Raw genomic sequence first — 23,343 nt, forward strand, 5'->3', positions numbered from 1 at the left:
TGTATTCAGCAGAATAAATAAAATTCCTGTTTTTTTAAAATGTGACTCAAAAATTATGGTAGTTCCTCTCTTTGTTTTCTGCCAGTAGTTAATTCACTTTTTAATTTTTAAGTAGTAGCAGTCTCCTAGCTTTTGGTGAATTCTACCATGTATGGCTACATTTTTTTTAAGGGAAAAATATCAACTTGTCAGAAATCAGCTTTCTTCAGAATCAGATTAGTTAACAAAAATCACTTAGTGTATATGTGCAAGAAATAAAATGGCTGTCTGAATGAGATGTGAATTATTTCCTTAGGTCATTTCTTAAGTCATTCAGGATGACCTAAAGGGGTGAGAGACTTTCTTTCTGCTTTCACAATTGTCTGATATTATGGTCGAATACATCATTGACTACTTGAGTTAATAGGATTTAACTATTGAAAATTGAACGTGGTCATCAGATGAGTCTGAGCTACTTTGACAATCATTGTATGAGCATCCCTGTTGCACTGCAAGTGCGTTTTTTTTTGGACATGGGCCATTTCTGTGATGATGAGGTATTTTCCCATGATGGCATCTTCTTTTTGATCACCTATGAGAAAACTTTGAATTTGGCCATGATCACCTTCAACTGCTTGTGATAATGACAATGATGTAACCAAATTACTTTTATGATGGTGTCTTCTAAATCATTATTTGTTATGCTAATTCTTCTTTTAAAGCTGCTATAGGTTCAAAACCACTCTTTTTCCTGCTATTTTAATAGTGATGTCATTGTCAGGTACTGAAACAGGCCAGTAAAACAGATTTGAGAACTATTCCGAATTGTTTCTGAATGGCTGAACATTGTATCTCTTGTCTGCTTAGCACAACTGAAAAGTTCATAATTTGAAAGAACTGTTGTTGTTACTTGTTTGAAAGGCCTTTATTTGTATGGTGTAGAAAGATAGAGTTTAACATGATTTATGAAAAACATTGTGCTGGCATGTGGTTGATAAAATTCCCAGGAAAATACAGGTATTCAGAAAAATGGCTGCAACCTTCATTGTTGTTTTTTGGTTTCCCTTTCAGAAATGTTCCCATTGCCAGGAACCAGGAGCCACCTTAGGCTGCTACAACAAAGGCTGCTCCTTCCGATACCATTACCCATGTGCCATCGATGCAGGTAGGAACACATGACAACTGCATTCCATAATTACTCAAATCATGCTACACTAAATAATTCTGAGGTGCTTTACAAATTACTCCCTCTCAGTTTTTCTCCTGCTGTGAAGATAAAGTAATAAAAATGGAGAGAAACAGCGTGCAATAAACAGCATACGGTAACACGTTGGGACAAGATGAAGCTTGTAATGAAAAGGAATCTGCCTGAAAGAGCAGAAAAAGCCTGGCTTGGGGGAGTGCAGCTACAGTGACTGAAATTTAGCTGCAGTGTGAGAACTGATCACTCATTTTTTACCAAAAATAGAAACCCTTTGTTAAAAGGATGTAAGTAAGCAGCAAGGGGGTTTCATCTTTCAGGGTTATACTCCTATGCATGCTCCTAGTAAAGATTTCAAGTGTTTGTGTTTGTAGAATCATCAGTACCATTTGCAGCACAACCATCCTTCTCCCTCCTAAGAAGCACTTCAGCCAGTCTCCTGAGTAGGTCCAATTTTCATCCTTATACAAGCTAATTGTTTGGATGATACTATTTCCAGCTATGAGCCTGGACTTGTGAGTTTGGTGGGTTTTGTGCAGTAATGACAGTTTTTCATGGAGATAAACCTTGTTCTTGGGTAAAAAAAAATCAGTCTCAGAGTAAATAATACCCCAGTTTTCCAGTCCCCTGTAACTCCTGTCATACAAAACTTAGTCTGATAACAAGCAGGAAAGGATTCAAGATTACAACTCTAGACTGGAAGATAATTGCAAACTTCCTGTTTGTTATTCCAATTCCACAGCAACCCACTTGTTCACCACCCATTTTATACTGTTTTCCAAATGGTAGAGTATTTGAAGTAAGAATGCTCATTTCTGTATGACTGCATTGCACCTCTCACTGTGAAGTCCCACCCTATTGGAGATGTGCATTTCATTCTAATAGGAATGTTTTTTTAAAATCAATATTGCAGTGGAATATTCTAGTACCACAGTACTACTAGCAGAGAGAATTCTTGACTTCACATAAAAGAAAGATTATTCAAGTTGCAAAAATCACCTACTAAAAAAAATACCAGAAATAAGGGTGTCCATTTAAGTATACTTTTGGTCTTTTGGTCTTTTATGAATCTATCTTATAGTAATCACCTAATTAAAGGTTGATATGTCTTTTCATAAGGCCCTTCCTCAGCCTGTAGGATGGAGGGATACTCATTCATGAACATATGTTGTCCTTGATGGATCTGTGTCTTACTGCAGATGATTCCTTCTCAGTTCTGAAGGTAGAACTGGGAGATTTCCTATAATGTTCATCTCTGTCATGCCTGAGAGTTTCATGAACATTAATAACCTTGCTTTTGTACAGTGTGTTTGAGACACACAATCACCAATCAGATTCACATTCATATTGTGTTTAGTATGTATTTGTTTCTGGTTTGTGACTTGCCCTTTTCAGTACCATGAAAAAACAAAAATTATAGTGAATGTTCCCAATAATTTGAGGGCGTAATTTAAATTCATGTTTTATTAGATACAGTATGTAGCATTTTCTGGGTTCTAAATTCAGATATTAAAATTCAGGTACTCTCCTTTTCCTTCAGCTATATTAACCCTACTCCACTTCAGCAAATGTAGGATTCTCCAAAATGAGAAATGTACTGAACAATCATGACTGATTCCCAAGAGCAGTTCTGTGTCATGCATGGAAGAGGCAGCATCATGTACAAACCCCAGTATATAATCATGCTATTTAGTCCAATATAAATGTAACATATCTGCTATATAATGTGTAGACATGGGTTAGATTAAATTTGGCTTTTTTTCACTTTTGTCTTGACTTTGCAACCTGTGAGATTTTTTTAGAGTAGCTTTCTGTGTTCAAGTTCCAAGGCTATGCTTACTTCTTTTAATTTTGCTATGAGACATCATGTTGTCATGTGGCCATCTGTTGGAGTGCACAATTCCAAGCTAATTTCCCTCCTTTGAGTAATACAGCAGTAATAAATTGCAAGAGCTGCATGGAGATGGGGTACTCGGACTGTGAGGTTTCACAAACATATTTAAAAAATAGTGGAGCAGTTGGTAAAACTGGTGAGTCTCTGGTTTCACTTCAGGAAGAGTACTGTTTAGTGAGAACAAAATACTTCATTGGTGCTTTTAAAATACATTTTCCTATCTGTTTCTTCCTTTTCATCTGTATGTCTGATGTGTTCTCTTTGGCTTCTCATACCAGCCACAGGTCTTTTATCTAGTTGCTCTCAGGCCCCTCTTTACAAATTTCTTACTCCAGTCTCTTTGTAAGACCCAATTCCTCCTAATTCTTTCTGACTCTTCCTTTTTCCAATTTTCTAGCTGTCACTCTGGCTTCCTCCTCTCTGCTCTTACTTCACTTCCTCCTCTCTTTTGTTTTTTCTAGTTCTTTTTCCTCTCTGGGCTTTGTTACTGCCATTTGGTTCTCCTAACTCAGCTCCTTGTCACACCTCACCCTGCTGGTCCTGGTTTGTTCTTTTATATTGTCCTTTATATTCTCTGTTTCACCTTTCTGTGCCTTTTTCCAATCAGTTCTTTGTCTTAGCCTCCTGCTGGCACTCATCCTTAATTCCCTGCTCCTGACTTCAGTAGCACTGGTCTCCCTCCTGCTAGCCTCCATTCTTTCTATATCTTGGCTGCCTTTCTCAGTACTGTTCTCACTTCTGCCTGCCAGACTAGTGCTTCCCATTTTGCAGTTTTGAAATGGTCACTTTCTTCTTTTGGGTTGCTTGAGTGTTAGAAATGTCCCCTGATAGCTTCACTGCTTTTGGGACTGGTGCCTGAATCTGAGGGCAGAGGTTCATTTACAGGAAGGACCTGATCACCCCCAAGCAGAAGTATATTTGGTGGAATTTTTAAAAGCTACTAGCTACTTTTTAAAATCTGAAAGGCCGTGCTACTAAAATCTAATAGGCCTCTTGTGAGGATGTGCGCATGAAAATCCCCATATTGCTTTTCAAGGAGTTCTGTTTGCTGGTTTTGTGGTAGCTGGCAAGGGCATACCTTAGCTAAGTCCAGGTCCTACTGAAAATCAGGATATTGTAGAGCTTTTCAGAGAAAAAATCCTGGGATGTTTATCATGGGCGGAATAACTTTTTTCCAAGAAAGAGTTTTAAGGAAATTGTTGGGCTGCTTCAGCTGAAGTTTTCAACCAAAACAAATAAAAAAGTCCCAATTCGAAGTAGATTCTCAGCATTTAAAATTTCAGCCTGATGATGTGACAGTAAAAGACCTTGTTTGCAGTTGGTTTTATCTGTGGGTGTAATCAAGCTGTCTTAATCTGTAGACACTCTTCAATAAATCTGTGTAAAAGAAATAACCAAGCTATATGGCAAAAGGTCTGGTTTTCATTTATGACCAAGCAGAAAATGTAGGCTTCCTTGAGAAACAAATCATTATTTCTCTTTGCTCAGCCTGTAAACCCTTTTTATTGGTTTTGCAGTTCTACTGTCTTTCTGTAGTGAAACTGTACAGGTGCTTCTCAGCTTCCTTGAGCTCAGTGGTAGTTCCATTTTGAAATCAACCATCCTGCTTTGAAGGATGGTGCCACCTTGCTTTATTTAGGATCTGTCACAGATCTGTTCTGAATCCTCAGAAGTTTGTGTTAACATTTACAAGGGCTTTCAGGCTTTTGGAATATGTATGACTGGTTTTGTATCTCAAAGAAATAAAGCCAAACAGAAAACACTTGCTGGAGTGTTTTTTAGGGTATGTTTAGTCATACACACTTGGTTTGTCTGAATTCCTGGAAGTGACCGTGCCTTGGTTGAGATGAAGTAGCCGTGTTGTATTTCGAAGCAGTTCAGTGTGAGCTGAAGCATTTCTGCCTTTGCATCCGTGTGGGTTAGGAGCTGGTCCCAGTCAGTTACTGTGCCTCAGGAAAGGCAGAACGTTTTTGGGAAAGGGCTGGAGGCTGCAGTGTGTCAAATGGCTTCAGTTCCTTGCAGCACTGAAGGCAGCCCTGGGGTGGGACCTGGGCTCTGGCTTCTGCACCAGTGGTTGGTGTCCAGCCCCACCCTGGTGAGGGGCCAGGCTCTGCCCTACTGTTGCTAATGGAGTGCTGTGTGAGGCACGCGGCTTTGTAAGTTGCCAATTTGTACGTATGGATGCTTTTATATAGCATAATTCAGGCTGTCTTTTAATTTCCTTTCATAGAAAAGTCTTTGGCAATATAGGGTGTAAGAGAGCTGAACATTTCTTAGCCATTTACATAAAAATCAAGATCAGTAGTGCCACTTAAGTAATTTTTGTATGGAAATGACTGTGGTTAACATTGTCTGTGTTTGGCTTTCATCTGTCCAAATTTATGAAGAGCCTCTGATGTCTCAAGATAACTTAGTCCTAGGGATGTCTCCATGGAAACAAGATCTTTGTTTTCTGAAATTTTATATCCTCTCCCTCTGCTTATTCCTCCCCACCTGGAATCAGATCCTGATGGTTGCAGCACACTTGTCCCTACAACATATATCCAGGCAGTTCTACTTACAGAAGATTTTTAACTGTAAATTAGGAAAATATTAACAGGCAAATAAAATGAATTTTCAGAGAACAGAAATCCTGTGTCTTCGCAAGTATCATTAAAGATGAGTAATGGGCAGAACACAGAGGGTGAGACAGAAGTATGAAGCTTACAGAAGAACAATTGCTTCTATTAAAAGTGTTTTAGGTTTTCCCTGACTACTTTATGGAGAAAAATCTGTGGAAACAAGGACAAGTCTCAGTTCTTTTTGCTTTCTGCCACAATGAGCTGATCATAGCTCTGTGTCTGCTGACTTCATGACAAATTGTAATCTGTTATATAAAATACTTGGAACTGCTAACCAAAATCCAGGCCAGCTTTGTAATGATGAACAATTTCTGCCTTATTGGTATTCAGCTGATTTTCTGCAGTGTGCTGATGACATTTTTCATAGTTGTCCTTTAACAGAAACAAAAAACATTGCTATTAATTGAATCTGCTATTAGTGTTTGCAACAAAAATACTGATCTTAGTAAGAAATGGAGCTCCACACACAGATCAGGCATTAGGTACAAAGTTTCTGGCACTTCTTCCTGATCCTTGTACAATCTTCCTTTCTGATGTACTAGCTAAAGAACTGCATTCATTACCCATGTTGGATTTCCAACAAAGAAGAAAACTCCATTCTGTTCTAACATACTGTGTATGTTTTTGATGATTGCTCTGTATATTTTTGATGATTGCTGTATTATGCAGTGATAATTCATGCTGTAGTCTAAATGTATGATTCCTGCCCTTATAATGAGAAGACATTTTATTTATTTCCTGTGATTTGCTAATGCTGCATTTGAAATTATCTGTGGCAGGATTAAGGGTTTTACTCCCCTTTGCTAAAATCTCTCAAGTAACTTAGCCTCTTGCATGCTGTTTCCCTTTGATTCAGGCCAGAGGCATTCATGTTGAAACATTAGGCACTCCCTAGCAGAAGGATACTCTGCCAAAGCTTGGGTATCTAGAAAGCTTTTCCCTCAAGCTTTAGTTCCAGTCTCCTGCTGTCTGCTAAACTCTTCCAGCAGATCGAAACAGCAGGTAGCACTGGTTATGCTACATACTTAAGAGCGTTTTAAATTAGCCCATTTTAGTTACTATTGCACTTCTCTACTTGTGAGCTCTTGGGTGTGTTGGGGTAGGCAGGAGGTCAGAAGCCCCCTGCTCAATTCTCCAGGGCAGCATTGCTCAGTTGTGCTGAGGTGGGGATGGGTGCTTGGTCCTGCCCACGAGGTGACAGCCTCGGGTCAGCCTCCGAGGCAAGAGGCCATTGGAACCGAGCAGTGTCAGGCGTTCGGGCAGGCTGAGTGGTGACCCTGCAATTCAGGGTGCCCAGGGGAGGCAGCTGAGTGCTCTGAGGGGAGTGCTGCTGTTCCTGTGGCTGAAGTTCTGAGAGCTGCCAACTTGCATCACTACGGCATCACTTAAAGGCGTAGTCTGGGAGGGGGGATGTGAGGAGAAGCAATACATGCTCTGGCAGTGCTGCTAAATAAGTGCTCTGCAAATGGCAGTGTTGCTTAATTTGTTCCTAAATAAGCAGTTCCATATAGCTGCCTCACTTTACATAATATGTTTAAATAATTACCTGAACCATTTTTTAGATCATAAAATCTTCACATATAAGATTCATGAAAGCAGATCTCAAAGCAGCATGAGTGACCAGACTACCAGACGTAGTGTCACAGTGTAAACTTACCACCAGGACTTGTGATTGCAAGTAAACTGTAAACACCATACCTAGAGACACACGCCCCTGCTCTCCCTGATGCTGGCAAGGCCTTGGGGTAAGGATGAAAGGCAGCATTTGTACTGTGGAATGCAGGAATTGTCTGTTCAGATTGGATGAATGTGTCCATCTTCTGTGTGCCAAAGCGAAGAAGGCTGGAATAGCTGAAGGGGGTTGGGATACAGGATTTGTAGGCTTGCTGTTGTCATTCTTACTACATACAGATCATTGGGAAAGCTGAGGTTGCTTGGTAATCCAAGCAGCATTGTCACTTGGGGTGTTCAGTTTACTTTGTTTGCTAAAACTTTGGGGGTGAAAGGAATGAACCTGCTAATAATACACAGATCAGGCAATACTGACAAAGTATTCCTATAAGAGATCTTTGAATGAAAAATGTGTACCTGTGAGGCAAGATTAAAACATGTGATGTATTATTCAAGTTGGTTTTCATTAAAAAAATAATGCATTGCTGTCTTCTACTCCTTTAGATTGTTTACTAAACGAAGAGAATTTCTCAGTGAGGTGCCCCAAGCACAAGGTAAGAATCCTCTCCTGGATTATACCTGGGTCTCTTGTGAAACCCTCTTCTGGTTTCTAAATTTGGATTAGTAATTTTATTACCTGGGTAATGTCTGTAGTCAGAGATGCTTTTAGTTCAATTATTCCGTGATATATGCTTGTGGTGTATTCTGGGGGCAACCATCAACTCAAAAAGACTACAGGTTTGAGAAGATAAAATTTTTATTCCATCTGCTCAGTGTTTCTTTAGGTCCTTGATGACTGTTCAGAAAGCTCAGCTTAATTTCCTGAATTCTGTGATAGAGTCAGTATGTTGCTTGCTATTCCTGTTCGCATATTTCATTGGACTGTTGGGTTTTCTCCTTGGATTTACTGAAGATGCAAGAAAGAAGAAAAATGACTTTATGAAAAAGTTCTCCTGGTTTTTGGAGACATCTTGTTCTCAGTTTACCAGTAGTAACTGGACTGAGTCCAGCCACTCAGCCTTCAGTGGGTCTGTGGGGTTCTTCTGTACATGTTTGGTTCATCAGAAGACCCCTTTGCTCCTTCTGCCCAGGGTCTGGGTGTCCTTAATGATTGTCCCCAGAGCCTACAAGCACAGTGGTGCAGAGAGCTGTCTGTATGGCAAGAGGGGACATGGTAGACAATACCTACTCTCTTGTAGCATAAGTAATGGGATACAGTGCTGGGAATACCCCTCCCAGCCCTTAAGGGAGGATACACCCCTGGAGGTTGTGGATACATCCAGGAAAAAACAGCTGTTCTTGTTGCCAGTTGAATACAACAGTAATTGGGCAAGAGTTTGGATGGCTTGTGCTGAAAAGGAAATGATAATAGGGAAGAATTGTGTTGCTTTCTAGCAGGGATTAGTCTCCATCTAGTTCTTGTCTGCAGATCCCTGCCTAGAATTAGACTGACATCTGGTGGTCTTTTGTTTTCACAGCTTATTCTTAATCTGTCCTTTGTAAACATACAGGAATAAGCCTCATGTTCCTTTCTGGATGTTCTACCACAAAATTATGTATTTATGCGCACGTATTTAAAATGTGCTGGAAGATTTCAGTGCACGTTCAGGCTCTTATCCAGAATTGGCCTACTTTTCATTATATAAAAGAAAATAAATCACTCTGCACAACTGTGGAATAATGTTGACAATATACAGCAAGCTTAAATTAATGCATTAATGCTACAAGAACCTGCAGATCTTGCCAAACAAACTGGGAAGGATGAGGTCCCCTTTCTGTAGAATGTAACTGCCTGAGTGCCACCCTCTGCTCGACTTTGGATACTTGGCTAAAGATAATTGGAGTGTGTCCTGGGTTTGGATGGGATAGTTATTTTCTTCTTGGTACTTAATTGCCAGCTGGGGTTAAACTATTACAGAGAGGTGTGTATTTGAAGGCTGTTTTATTTTTGCTGCTGTTGCCTGAAGTATTCCAGGGAAATACAGTGTTACATAGATGGCTTGAGTCACTGCTGCTGTATGTGAGCACTTTGGAGTGATGGTGCTCAAACCATGAAAGGAAAGAACTGGTTTAGATTCAGGCAAAGAATCCAGCTTTTCAGAGAAAATTCTGAGAAGGCACATGGATTTCTAAAGTAATCTTGAAGGATGGGAGTGGGACAGCTACCAATTAAGTTCATAACAGTTCTTCATGAGGCAATAAAATTTTAAATTTAAGTTCAGAACTATCCCACTGCAGATCACTTTCTTTATTTTGTCAAAAACATAACTTCAACACCAGCAGCCTTTATTTGACACTGAAGTTTGTTGGCTTTTGCTTAGTAAAGACAAAAATAATTTCTTTGAAGCCAAGTAGAGTTCTCTTTGCTTTCTTTCTCTGCCCTCACTGCATATTTCACTAATCATTATTGGTTTGTCCCCAGTCTTTCTGCAGGGCAGAAAGCCTACTCTGTTCCTTCCATTCCAGTGGCTGGAAAGGGGAATTCCAGACAGTGACAATGCAGGAACAGGAAGACTGAAAACCATTGCTCTAGAATGACTGGGGAACAAATTGCACCAATTTTTTGCATGATACAAGTATGAGCAATTGAGAGGAAGAAAGACTTTCAATTAGTCTGTTGAAAGTGATGCTTTTAGGTAACACCACCTTAGCACTGTTAGCAAATTAGTAACTGTCTCATAGCTCACTCTGCTGTTCTGTAGCTAATGGGTGGAGGAGCTAACTTTATAAATCTCCAGCATTGAGTCCCCCAGTACAGGGCCTGTTACCCTTTGGCAGTCTGTGCCTCACACCGGTAAATACACTTCATCACAGAAAGCCCCCTGGAGAGCAAAGGTGCTTCTTGCCTCATTAACTGTGCCTGACTCTTAGGGCATAAGCAAGCTGAGTCCAGAGGGGACTGGTCCTGCCTTTCCATGTGCTCCCCAGTGAGCTTTTCCATTTCTTTCTGTCAGGATTGATACTTCAGCCATCCATGTCCTGAATGTGCTACTTATGCAAAATATCAGCTTTTATCACAGGGAAAGTGCTGTCTGAAAACTGTCATCTTTTGAAGGGTTCCTCTCACAGATCCAAACGGCTCTGTCTGCATCACAGCAAGTGAGGTTGCAACAGACCTGATGAGGATGCTGAGCTGTGGAGAGACTATAAAAGGGATGGGATACCTCACCTTTTGGTGGCTCAGCCATCTTAGATTGTCGTAAGCCATCTGTTTTGGCAGTTTTCAAGTGATGCTTCTCAGCTTGTTCTACCTTTTTGTGTTAAATTCTATGTTTCTTAAAATTAACCAGCTTTCATATCTCAGACTCTACTTTTATGGAATTACCTGCTTTTGTCTTGGAGAAAACTCTGTCTGAAAAGTCTATTTCTGACTCCAATACTGACTTCTCTTTCTTTCTCTCTCTCTCTCTCTCTCTCTCTTGCTTTCTGTATGTTCCTTTTCCCTACCCCTGTCTTCCGTTTCTCCCTCATTTTCCTTTTCCTCCTCTGTTTGGCTTGCTGGTTTGTCAGCCCCTCCTTCCTTGCTCTCTTCCCTCCTTGCAGAACAAGATGGTGAAAGGCAGCCTCAGCACAGAGCAGTCGGAGCGGGGGTGAGGGGGGAAGTGTACTCCTGGGAATGGATATAAAAGCAAGCACAGGTGAGTGGGGGAGAGCTTCCAGTTCCACCTGCTCTCTTACATCCAGTGCCTTCCCCATTTCTGTGAGAAATTAAGGTGCTTTTGTATACAGAAAATTTGTAATATTTTTTTCTCTGCTACCATCCTGTTTATTTTTTTTGTATTTCTGCAGCAGTTCCTTCTGTTAAACAATGAAAGGCAAAGCTTATTAGCTGTTACAGCTGCCTGATTACTCTCTCAGCTAAATGAGTGGCAGAAATCTCCTTTTGTATCATGTCCATAAGGATTTGAAGGTGTTTTTCTGTGAATCTCAGAGTAGTTAGGAAGCTTTTGTATAAATAAAGTTATCAAAGTATCTTAGATTCTATATGTAATAAATGAATAATATTGATGAGTTCAGGATTATTGTAGGATTCCCATTTTCTGGAAATGTAGATCGATCCAGGGATAAGTAAATCAGTCTTAGCAGGACCCCACTGTGTTTCTTTTGGCCCAGCTTTTTTCTCTATTTTGCAAACAGACATGGGGCACAGGAGGTAGAACTGTATCCAGAAGTGGTCACAATTCCATAACTTTGTAATGTGCCCCAAGTTCCTCACTGCAGTTCCTTCCTGCCTCCTCCTTTGTCTAGGCCCAGCATTCATACAGCCAAGTGAGAACTTGGTTGGGAATTCAGTTTGTCTGAAACAGCTTTTTGCCGTGTTAGCATCAGAGCTGGGTCATTTTCCTAATCTGGTTCACTGTGTGGCTGGGAAAATACACTGGCACAAGGAGGGAGTAGCACTGAGGTGGGAGTTAGCACCCAGGAAATGGGATGAGGTTGGGATTTCTTATTTCTTACTCAATTGCAAGTGCACTGCAGTTCAAAGGCAACAGGGTGTATTAAAATGAAATAAGTGTTTGGTTTCAAGTTATTACTTGTTGTCACCCTGTCCATGAAACTGCAGCCCAAGAAGGTCTCTTGCCTTCATTTCAGTACTCAAATGCATTTCTTACTCAAGTAGCTATTTGCTTCTCTCTCTTTTTCCTTGCAGTCATGCAGGGCAAGTTGCTCTTTTGTGTCAGTTCTTGGAACTGCTGATGGTAATCCCCTTCCTTCGTTACCATTCCCTTGCTTCCCAGGCACCTCTCCTGACTTAAAATCTTTCCTGTTTTTCAAGTAAAGTAATTGTGAAGTACTTCTAATGGTGTTCTGTGTGAAGGATGAGAGATTAATTGGAAGATTGTGGGGTTTTGGTGCAGTAGCACAAGACAGGTAGTGTCCCATGTAAACACTTTTTGCAGATTGACTGCTGACTTGCTTTAGCTCAGCTGTGTTCTGTGACTTTCCATTTTTAATAGCATTCATTCCTGGCTATGGAGTGTTGTTTTAACAGTTACCATGTAAACAGTGTTTAACAGTATTCAGTGTTTGAGTAGCTTTCTCCTTCCATGGTAAAGGTCATTGGGATTCCTTTACGCTTTTCTCTTTTCCTTAAAATGTAACAGGCAATGTAATTCATAATGTTAAAGCAGGACAAGAGTCCCACTTGAGTCCCAAAGTGCCTCTTCTGGCTGTTTAACACTAGGGAAGTGATTTTTGGGCCATTCCTTTAAGGTGCTGGTGAACATTACTGTGTCCCAGAGACCTTTACACAGCTTTGTTCCCTGCATTATTTTCCAGTGCTAGCTCTTTTTTATGTCATAGGAATGTCTTAAGACCTTGCAGGCTGTGGAATCTCTGCACTGTATTCACTGTATGCTCTAGATATCTCTCTAAGGCATCATGTCTTTTGAAATCCACTTTTTGCCTCAAGTAATTCTTACCAGAAGGTCCTATTTAGCCACCCCCTTGCAATGTTCAGAATATCTTAAAAATTAGATTCTCAAATTCCAACCTGATCTTGCGTTTCAAAATAAAAGCCATGCAAATCTAAAAGATCCTTATAACAACAACAACTTGTTGTATTACTGTGGTAATTAAAGAACTTCAGGGGAGTTCTGTAGCAGTCCAGGTAGTACTGGAACTGACCTTCTGCTGGCCTTAGTGTAAGATACAATGGATACTCAGTTGTGAGATTATTGGGCTCTTTTAGTCCTGGTTCACTCCCAGGCCTAGCAAGTTAAGAAAAATCCTGCATGTTGGATAACATCCAGGCAAGTCAGTGTATTCTGTCTTCATTGCTTCTCTCTCCCTGAGCCAGTTGCCTCTAGAACATTTGGATCAAGTCCAGATCTGGAGAGTGACTGTGAGAGCAAGTCTGGTGCTCTGGATCTTGTCCAGGAATGAGACAGGACTCTCTGTGAGTTGAGCCTGTTTCTTCCCTGAGCCAGTGCCTAATGCTCTGGACCGATTCCAGGCATGGGCAAACTGCAGTTGTACAGGAGCCAGAGACAGCAACACGGCCCTGAACTCCCTCAGCGAGGGCTCGCTGTTGCGCGGTAATGAAACCACAGAGGGCAGCTGAGCTCTCTGGGAACCTCCCCCTTTCCTCCTCAGCTGCTGCTTCCTGACCTTGCCTGTCTGCATTTTGTGTGTGCTTGCCTGACTCTTCACTCACTCGCAGCCTGGCACCTGGATGGGGGATATCTGCAGCCAAGAGTTGGGCTTGCTGGGATGTAATCTAATTGGTGTGCTGATGATCAGAGCAGTATTGACTTCTCCATCACACTTAGTTAGGGTTCCTGGAGTTTAATTGCCAGCTATGAACAAACATGGGTGTTACTTTGCTCCCAGGCACACCTCTAATTCCGTTAGCTGCTTTCCATATGCATCACTTCTGGTGTAAGTTCTTTTCCCAAGCTCGCTAGCTGGTAGCAAGGGATTTATCCAAATCATATCTAAGTAACCTTACTAAATAAATAAATAGCTGTTGGGCTCACTTGTGGTATGGGATAAGGGAAGGAAGGAATACATTATTTCAAGCTTTGCTTTCTCTCTATGCAGAATGAGAACCCTAACTTAGAGAAATTAAATTTTAACTTTGTAACTTCTCTTTTGAGCTGAGCCTCCACCAACTTAGCAAACTCCTGAAGTTAATTTTCTCACCTCAGAGAATTTCTGGACAGGGAGAACATGTGCCAAGCACTGGGACGTTTCCACATTTGTCTTGAAAGACATCACAAGCTTAGTTCTTCTATGAACTGTCTCTGTAATATGAAAATTAGCTCCAAAAAGCAGCAGAAAGAAATATCACCTGCCCTTCAATTAGTTAAACCACAACAGCTTTACCTTTAGCTGGTGAAATCTGGTAATTTCCCAGGATTGGTTCCTGGACTCCTGTAATTTTGACACTAGTTTCACTATCTGCTACAAATTCACTGGAAACCACCACTGGATGGCCCATAGGGAAACATTTTGATGCAGTCCCTGATGGCATCCCAGGAGCTGTCACCATGTTGGGACATGCTTGGCCTCTCTCTTTCCCAATCTCACGGTCAGTGTGAGGAGTGGACACGAGGTGAGCGAGCTCCTGCCTGGCTGCTGAAGGTAGAGGTGAGTGCTGTGCCATTGTGATATGGATCATCCTGTCATCCCAGACCTCCTTCAGAACTGGGCTTGCTTAATTTTTTTTTGCTCGTTGTTAAATGAAGAGTTTTTATCACATGGATTAGCTTTCATGAACTACTCACCATTGTGTATATCTGTTTTCAGTCCACAAAGCTAAAGAGCTCTTGGTGTTGCTGCTGTGGTAGGCTGCTGAGTAGGTTTTTCCAAAGCCTGAGGGGCCTGTTTGCAAATGGAGGGAAGGAACCATTCCAATATTATTTTGACTTTGTTTTTCAGGTTAGGCTGTTGAGATAAAAAGCAGTGGACATTCGTGACTGAATGGAATCTCTCCCACTGTGCAGCCATGCCCCCTCTCGACGTGCCTGCCAATGCCAGCACTTCCTTCATAAATTCTTACATCACACTCAAGACTGATGACATCACAGAATCTGACCAAGGAGTCTGAACCAGCTGTTTCCATGGACACAATCTCCATAGTGACAGTGGGGAGGGGAGGGGGAAAAAGGAAACAGGTGGGGGGAATTACAGAGGGAGGGATAAATATATATATATATAAAGATCTATTTTTTAGTCTTGAAAGACTTTGTTTTAAATGAAAGGTGCGCTATATCCCTTTTGATGCTTTGGATTAAGATTTTAAAAACCCCATATAAATTAAAAAAGAAACTTATAGATAAAGTAAATATTAAATCCAAAATTAAAGCAAGGCATGTGGAGCCTAACATTTGTGGGAAAGAATAGCAAAACTGGGAGTACTCCAAACAGGATTTGTCTCTGTTCCTCTTGCTTTCTTTCTCACAACATCTTATGAAATTCAATTTTGAAATGCAAATAAAATACTGATAAATTGTTTGTAGGGTGTGGGAGGAAGGCTTGGATGATTGCAGGTAATTTGGTGTCAGTAGTTGTGTCTGAGGGGTAGGGAGGTTTCCATTTTTGAGAAACACTATTAACAATGTAAGCTTGAATAACATCTGCAGACTCTTGGGTTGTGAGACTCATGGAGTAAGAGGTGGCTGCTGCTTGCTAGGTCCCATACACCTCACTGGTGTGGGAACACCTGTACCACACAGGGGAAGGGAGTATCTGCCCTGTGTGCAACAACGTGACCCCCAGATCATTCCAAGAAGCTGTGCCTTCAGTTTGGAAGGCAGGTGAGAGGAAGACATGGTTTACCTGCCAGATTGGGGAATGAAAGGAAGTCTTAATGTTGGTGGAGTCAATGTATCTTCAAATTGATTGGGGTAAATCCACTTGGCCCTCTTTTTATTTTTATATTTTTTGCTTTTCCTAAGGACGGAGGAGGGAATGTCAGTGTAACAGCCTACACTATATGGTTATTCGGGGTAGGGGTTTTTTTTCTTTTTTCTTTTTTTTTTTTCTTTTTTTTTTTTTCTTTTTTTTTTTTTTTGCCTTTTTTTTTTTTTTGTAAATTATGTAATTTTAAAGCATTTGGGTTTTAGGAATGACAATGAAAAAATCATGGTTTTTTTCTTGTTAAGGCCTTAAGAAAGGGGTTAGTGCATCTTTCAGGGGTCACTCTGCCATGGGATTAAAAATAGCTGTTTCACAAACAGTTTTATATAAAAAAAGCTTAAAAAAACCAAAAAAACTAATAAACTTCATTTTAACCTTGTCTCCTTTTGTTTTGTGCGAACTTGATTTGTTTAAAAGGACAGAGACAGTACTATCTGCTGCTTTTTGGTTTCTTTGCCTTCATCGGTTCTGCCTTCAGTGATGACCTTCTGAACTGGCCCAGCAAGAGGGAGACCACAAAGGCTTTGAAAAACTAAAGCTTAGGATTTGTTTGATGTTCAGAGTTAACGAGCCAATGACTGGATGAATTTTCTGTTCGTGTGAGCTGGTGGTATTTCACCAGGTCCCTGACTTCTTTCACTCATAGGATGGTAGCATATCCTAGCGATATCAAACAGCGTGTTGTTTACTGGAAAGTCACTAGGAATAGGGATCTAACCAGCATGACATGGATAAAAAAATGGGGTTGATATTGTGGGGAGGGAAGAACTATTTTAAAAGTTATGTACTGGATGCTTGCTCAGCTACTCACATTTTGGAGTATTCAGCACATAAAAGTAAAATCTATGATAGCTCATATTAAGATATCTATTTTAACTCTATTTTTAAAAGATCGATTTAAAGATTTGGGAGATAATTTGGCAGTTATTTATTTCTATAAGTTGCTACTCTCACTCATAAATATTTGGAAAGAAAGGCAGCCTTCTGCTTACTCCTTTCCCAGTAGCAGCTACTGAAGTTAGTATGTCCTTTACATTAAGAAATAGACCTGTTGTGATAAATGTCACTAATGTGTCATGAATTGGTGCTGAAAATATTTAACTGCTGGTGTAGTCAGAAAAAAGTCATTTTTAGCATAGTTAATGTGATTGAGTAAATGACTTCTTTTCAACTGAATAAAAATTGGTTTTTTTTTTTCATAGTGTCTGTTCTATTCTACATATTCAAAAAAAAAGTTCCTATTATTGCATTGATTTGATGTTGGTGGAGAGTCAACTCTGTATGTAGCACTGTGACAGCAGAACAGTGTGTGCTGGAACTGCTGAATTTGACACTTTCACTTTGGCTCCTCGGGTGGTGTCACAGCAGAGGCAGAAGGTTTTTGGGTAGCTGGGAGGGAGCCTTGGAGGTTTTCCATGTGGGAGCTTGTGGCAAGTATGGAGATTCAATATTTCCTCGTGCACTGTGGCTGGAAAGTAGTGGCAGTTGTGTAGAGCAGATAAAGAAATGGTACCACAGTCAATTCTGTGGGAAGTATTTCACAGTGGGAAGTACTTAAAATCCTTTGACTCAGCTGTGGCTTAATCTCCCCAGTGCTGTAGTCAGAGGTGAGGGGTGCTTGGTGGTCGAGGCTTTACAGAAAGCAGAGCTGTTGTGATTCTAAAACCAAGCCAGAAGGAATTAAAACAATGTGTAATGGCTTCCTGGGAGAACTTGGAAATTATCCAGAACAGTCATAAAATTCTGTTGGAAATAAAAATTTCTTTTGGCTGAGAAAATACAAAGTGCTGAGTGGATTTTGAAAGCTGTTGTACAAAACATTTACCTGCTCCATCCTGCAAAAGCAATTAACAGCTCAACATCGTGGATACCCCAAACTGGAAAGAAAGAAAAGGTTTGGAAGTCTTGGCTAATTTAGAATTTGTGGAGCAGAAATGACCTGCAGCAGAACCTTAAAAGAGATTGTGTATAGATGAGAATGGCATCGTTTGGGAATTGCCTGCTTGGATGAGGAATGAACTAACGAGAGCTTGGATAAAGCAGCTCATTTTCAAAGTGTTTCTCTGTGCTGACTCCCATCGGGATCTCTTGAAAGAGATTTACACCAACGGGCTGGAATTGAATGTGATGGTTTAGCAGTGCTTCCAGGCTAACCAGAGTGAGTCAGCACTGCTGCATGGGGTCGAAGAAAAGATGTTTTCACATCAAGAATAGGGAATGGATTCAACATGCAAAGGATGTTTGTTGATATGACAAGGATAAAGGGAGTCCTGCAGGAGCTGGTGGAAGCCCTGGGATGTGTACAGAGGGATCTTGATACCAGGAGCTGCCCATCGATACATTTGTTGTTTGTATGTATTGCATGTGAAATCCATGCTTGGAAATCCGAGGCACAGACCAGTGTGGATCGTGCAGCACGGGAGAAAGTCATCTCAGCTGCTCCTGCAGAGGGCAGTGGCCAACCTCACTAATCTGTACCACAGAGGTATGAGAGGGAGTTTTACTTGGGGTTGTGACATTCTTGAACCTTAGAACAAGACAAACTGATGAGGTTCAACAGTATTGAAATAAAAAACGTTCAGGGTGTGGGATCTGCTGAAGAATGGTGCACATCTGGTTCATGGAGTCCAGCTAATGGCAAGCTAAAGAAATTCATTTTTGGTGGGACATGCATGTAAAAAACAAAAAGTTTGTTGAGATATGGGCAATTGAATGACAGCTCTGGAATTCTGACTAATGTGCAGTAATGTACATTAAAATGTGTATTAGGAAAGATAATACTTTAAACTGGCACAGTTACAGGGGGAACATTTGGGGGTTGATTTGGATATAAATTTTATAAATTATCATGCCTATTAGCTGAGTCATTATGTAAGGAATTACCTGTGCTGTCCCAAGTGCAGTGGGTGTCCTGGACGTTATAGAAATACTTGTAGAGGGATACAGCATTTTATCTGTCTATCTAGTCCCTGGCTTGCCAGAATGACTGAAAGAAGCAGTCCTTTATCTCAAAATGTAAAAAATTAAGTGTAAATAACATACTTTTGGAAGTGAAACAGGATATTTAGATGGTTGAGGATGAATAATTCACCACTGCTCTGTTTTTGTTTTTTTTTAATTATTAAAAGTTATATGAAAACAAACAGAATACAGGTAATCCAGGTTCAGTTACAGATCTAGAAAACACAAAGATATGGTTTTACTGACTTTGCTATGAGATGCTGAAAGAGTAGTTGCAATCTTGGCTTTGGGTTAGAAATCTCTGTTGTGAAACAGGATAAGATTCTTGTCTGACTGTGAAATTCTGACAAACAAGTTTAGGTTTGTGTTTAGTTTTTCATTTCAGGTTTTTTAAGATGGAACTCTGGCAGCATATTACAAGTCAGAGAATTTAGTCAACAAAGGCAGAGGACAAAAGTAATTATTAGAAAATTGTGGGAGACTGGTAACAGTCTGGTACTTTCTCTTGGCATTGGTACAGGCCAGTGAGAGCTTGGCTAATGCACACTGCTGAAAAATTGGCTCCATACAAATACCATGACCATGAGCTCCCTACCTGACCTGTGCTATTCAGCCAGAAATTAATATGTAAAGCTCTGAAGATGATTATGAGGTTTTTCCTTAGAGTGCAAAGGTCAGTGAAATAGTTGCTGACATCATCCCTGCATGTGATTGTTTAATTGTTTGTTCTCTCTGTACTTCTGGTGGAATCCAAAAGGTTTACTCTGTCATCCAGCTGGAAAGTGAAGAGAGTGCTGCTTACAGAATCTTTTTGTAGGATTTAATTTCTTAAGTGGATCCCACTTCCTGTTTAGTGTGTTTAACCTGAACTGGAAGGAAAGCATCGCTTGTTTGCTGGCTTCTTCCACAGGGCAGTACTTAGAGCTGAGATTGCTTCTCTTCCCCCTTCATCCTCCGGAGGTTTCTTGCAATTTATTGCTTAACTCAGTTTTAACACTGCAGTTTCAAGGTTTTGACCTTACCTGGCCAGCTTTCGAAATGCTGATATTTCTTAGCAGCCCAGAGAGACTTAACTCCCATCCAAATAATTTGAAAAAGAAAAATAGTCTTCTAGCTCATAGCAAACCCCCTGTGAAAGAAATGTTCCACTCTAGCTGGGCTTCAGGAGTCATCCTGACGTGTTCTTCTCTGCATGATAAAAACTGCTTGCATGTGCTACTGAACATGAACATAGCCAGGTTACCTGCAAATACCACCTGTATTGCATTAGGGGCTTTTGGGTTGTAGCTCCCATTGCTGACAGCCAAAACTGGAGTGCACAGTAGATTTGGAGGTTGGTGCTCCCTGGCTTTGAGATACAGCATGGCAATAGTTTTCTGAGTTTTATTGAAATTGCTTACTTTCAGTGCCACATCTTTTAGTGGGGAGCAGCAAAGGATGGCAGAGAAATTGTTGGGGAAAACTGGGAGGTGTTTACACTGAAAATAAAAATGGTGGTGTAAGGGTAGATTTACACTGTATAGTAAGAGTCCTCTGAGCTGAAGCCAGTTCATCAAAGAAGTGTCACCACTTCTCATGGTTTTATTAAAAAATGAGAGTCTGTATACTTCACAGCATTTGTATGATAAAAACTTAATTGGACTTTCACCCAAGTTCTTGCCCACTGGAACTGGGTTTCCTCTCAGCAAAGAAATGGAATTATTAGATTCCTCCAAATTGTAGATTATTTTGAGGACATTACTTTGAAGGCTGTTGGAATTACAGCAACCTGGTTTACGGGGCATAACAATATCTACTTCTTCTCATGCACTTTTTCATCACCTTGAATTTAAAGTAACGTACACATAAGACAGATCTCACGGTTTGCATTTGTAGTCAGAAGAAATACAGAAGAGCAAACAAATTACTGTTTAGAGTTGTACTGTGAAATTCAGAATTGGCAGGTTGCAGTGGATTTCAAAGAGGCAAGAAAGCACTGTGTTGTAAGCAGAACAAGGATGAATTTAATGTTACACTCCTGGGTTTTGTAATATTTTGCTGCTTTGGAAACCAAGGTGAGGAAGTCAGCCTATAAAGTGGATGTTACAGTTTCTCTGTTCGCCTGGTGTCCTGCTGTGGCTGAAACTTCTGAGGAGGAATCAATACCTGTACAGGTGATAGATGGCAAAAATACAACTGCCCATTTGGGAATGAAGCCAAAGAACTGCACTGTGCAAGAAAATAAGCCAGTAAAATAAATGCTGCTGAGGGAGACTTTTCCTGCAACCAAAGGCAGAGGCCATAGAGAATGGCCCAATTTTGTGGCATCTAAGCTGGTTTCCAGGGTTGTGTTTGACTCTGCTCCAAGTGGGAATCATTCTTGGCTTTACATGACAGGAAAGTGTGCCAGGAGAAGAAACAGTTTCCAGAGCTGTGAGATGGAAGTAGGCATTTACAGCCTTAAAGAGGACATCAGGGTTTGCAGGCCTCTTGACTGACTCCAGCTGCACTACTCATTTCTACTAAAGCCAGCAGTGTCACGTTGCCACGGGTACACAAAAGACTTGGAAAAGATGCTGTTACAGCAGAAGTGTAAACATTCCTTATGACCGATGTGAAAGATGGACTTAGCGAACATCAAGTTTGTGGTCTGCTGCTTCAGGAAAAGGAAAGAAGGTGCATCTTTTTAACTGTGCAGACTTGTTGCTGTCTAGAGGATTCATGGATCAGAAGATGTACAAATTATTATTAGGAACGCTGCTAATCAACAGCAATGACTGTGGACGGTCCGTAACTGGGAAAAATTCTGCTTTGGAGCACGGCCCTTTGGCCTCAACTACTGCCCACCACCCACGCTGGATGGATTTGCCCTTGAGCTGGGCACAGCAGTTCTATGATCCAAAGTTCCTCTTGAAAATAAGGAGAAGTGAGAGAACCTTTTACAAATGGCCCAGTCATGTGAAAAGAGTCATGGAGAAATAACAGGTCAGTAAAGTCTGGGGAGATTTTTTCCTGAGGTTCCTTCTAGGGAATGCTGTGCCATGAGAGGAACCCTGAGATCATTGGAATGGCATTTGAGGGCCTCACTGGTGGAGGTGGCTGTTGCTGATGACCTTTTCTGTGGGAAGTTCTGTGTGTGAGTTTTGGAAGAACAGTCCAGGTAGGTACCTTACCAAATCCATTGTGTGCCATTTATTAGACTACAGAGCAACAGGCCCTGAAATTCACCCTTTAACGTAGAAAACCCTTTTTGCATCCAAATGGTCGTTCCAAACAGGGGCTTGTCTTTGTTGTGCTTCAAGAGGGAGTGTTGGCCAGGTCACCAGGGTTGGTTGGTACCTCTTCAGAAATGCATCAGTATGGTTTTCTACCTCCAGTCAGTGGCATGCCACAGAAACTGAAATACAACAGCTGATGTTAATTTTCTAGGGTTTCATTTGACCTCTTTGAAAGAGCTGCTTGAGACAGACACCGGAAGTCTTTGCAACCTGTATTTACCATTTTTGCTGAGAGAGAGAGACAGAGAGGGAATGAGATTTGCCCCTTTTTTTAGTCTTTATTTGAGTAACTTGGACATTAGGAGTAGGTGATCAAAAACCTGAACAACCTTTCCCAGTCTGCAGCTAAGTGTGCAATGCAGGGCTTGGTGGAACTTCTTGCCTCTTCATGTCTGTTAGCCACAACCTCCTACAAAAAAGCCACAGTCTTCTTTTGGCCTACCCATGTCTTCACTAGGTGCATTAAGGATATAGCAATTTGTAGTTTTTAAGAACATATGTTGTTGGATTTTTGGGCTGTTTAGATGGTCTGGGAAAAAGCCCAAAGATGGCCTTGGGCCCCCGGGTTCGAAAGGACGAGAGGAAGCTTCAGATTTGTTCTTGGTCTTGGTGTTTATTAATTGCTTATCTAAAAGATTTTCTCTTGGCCTGACAGAGTTCTGCTCAGCAGTCAGCCATGGGCACACACCGAAAGCCCCTGGGGCGGTCACCTATCTTTATACCCGGAGTTACGTATACAATATTTATCATTTTTCTCCAATACCCTCTATCCTTATTAACCAGTGTTCCCCTAGTAAGGTCCAATCCTGGAGTGCCAACATCACCACAGAAGATGGAGGCTTAGAGGAAGAAGAAGAAGGAGAAGGGCACGCCCCAGTACCTCCATCTTGCCTCTCTAGACCCCCCTGTACAGGGATCTTAAACCCTGTATCTCACACTCTAATTAACTTGTCCCTTCACCATTCACCCCAGTGAAATCCTCCCGTCCTCATACTGATGTCATCTCCCATGTGGGATCAAAGTCCAGCCACCAGACATTTCTGGCAACATTCCAGGACTCCCGAGCCCCCCAGGGGTAGTCTGGTTCACCCTGCACCCCAGTTCTGAGAGACTGAGATCCCACATCTCCCCCTTCTGTTTGCACCAAAAAGATCTTTTTCGCCATCCGATTCATTGCATGTTTTAAACATGCAAATATGCATGGGACAACAAGTATGAGGACTAGGAGAACTATTAAAACATAAAACCCTATTTTTAAGATTCCTCTCCAAATGGGAGAGATGTCAAAGAATTCTGCCAGTTGATCGATCCATGATCCTGTGATCTCGCCAAGCTTATTTATGCTGTCCTTTATATTTTTGATATTTTCATGAATTGACTTTGAATGATCTGAGA

The 23,343-nt window shown here is 41.0% G+C and overlaps 1 protein-coding gene across 4 annotated transcripts in view; it reads left to right on the forward strand.

The window, feature by feature from the left end:
* TCF20 (transcription factor 20) overlaps nucleotides 1-14,973 on the forward strand; it is a 128,878-nt gene extending 113,905 nt beyond the window's left edge. For 3 of the 4 annotated variants that reach the window (XM_054272453.1, XM_054272472.1, XM_054272462.1), the window contains 4 exons: nucleotides 1,051-1,144; nucleotides 7,871-7,920; nucleotides 10,877-11,004; nucleotides 14,750-14,973. In XM_054272453.1, the coding sequence (XP_054128428.1) occupies nucleotides 1,051-1,144; nucleotides 7,871-7,920; nucleotides 10,877-10,960 (228 nt within the window). In that variant the 3' untranslated portion in view covers nucleotides 10,961-11,004; nucleotides 14,750-14,973. The remainder of the gene's footprint in view (nucleotides 1-1,050; nucleotides 1,145-7,870; nucleotides 7,921-10,876; nucleotides 11,005-14,749) is intronic. The other variant, XM_054272480.1, reaches the window with a different exon arrangement.
* Nucleotides 14,974-23,343: the final 8,370 nt, after the last annotated feature.

The sequence above is a fragment of the Melozone crissalis genome, unplaced genomic scaffold (genome assembly GCF_028551555.1).
Source record: "Melozone crissalis strain CALT ecotype California unplaced genomic scaffold, PUWL_Pcris_2 ptg000004l_1, whole genome shotgun sequence".
NCBI classification, from domain to species: Eukaryota; Metazoa; Chordata; class Aves; order Passeriformes; family Passerellidae; genus Melozone; species Melozone crissalis.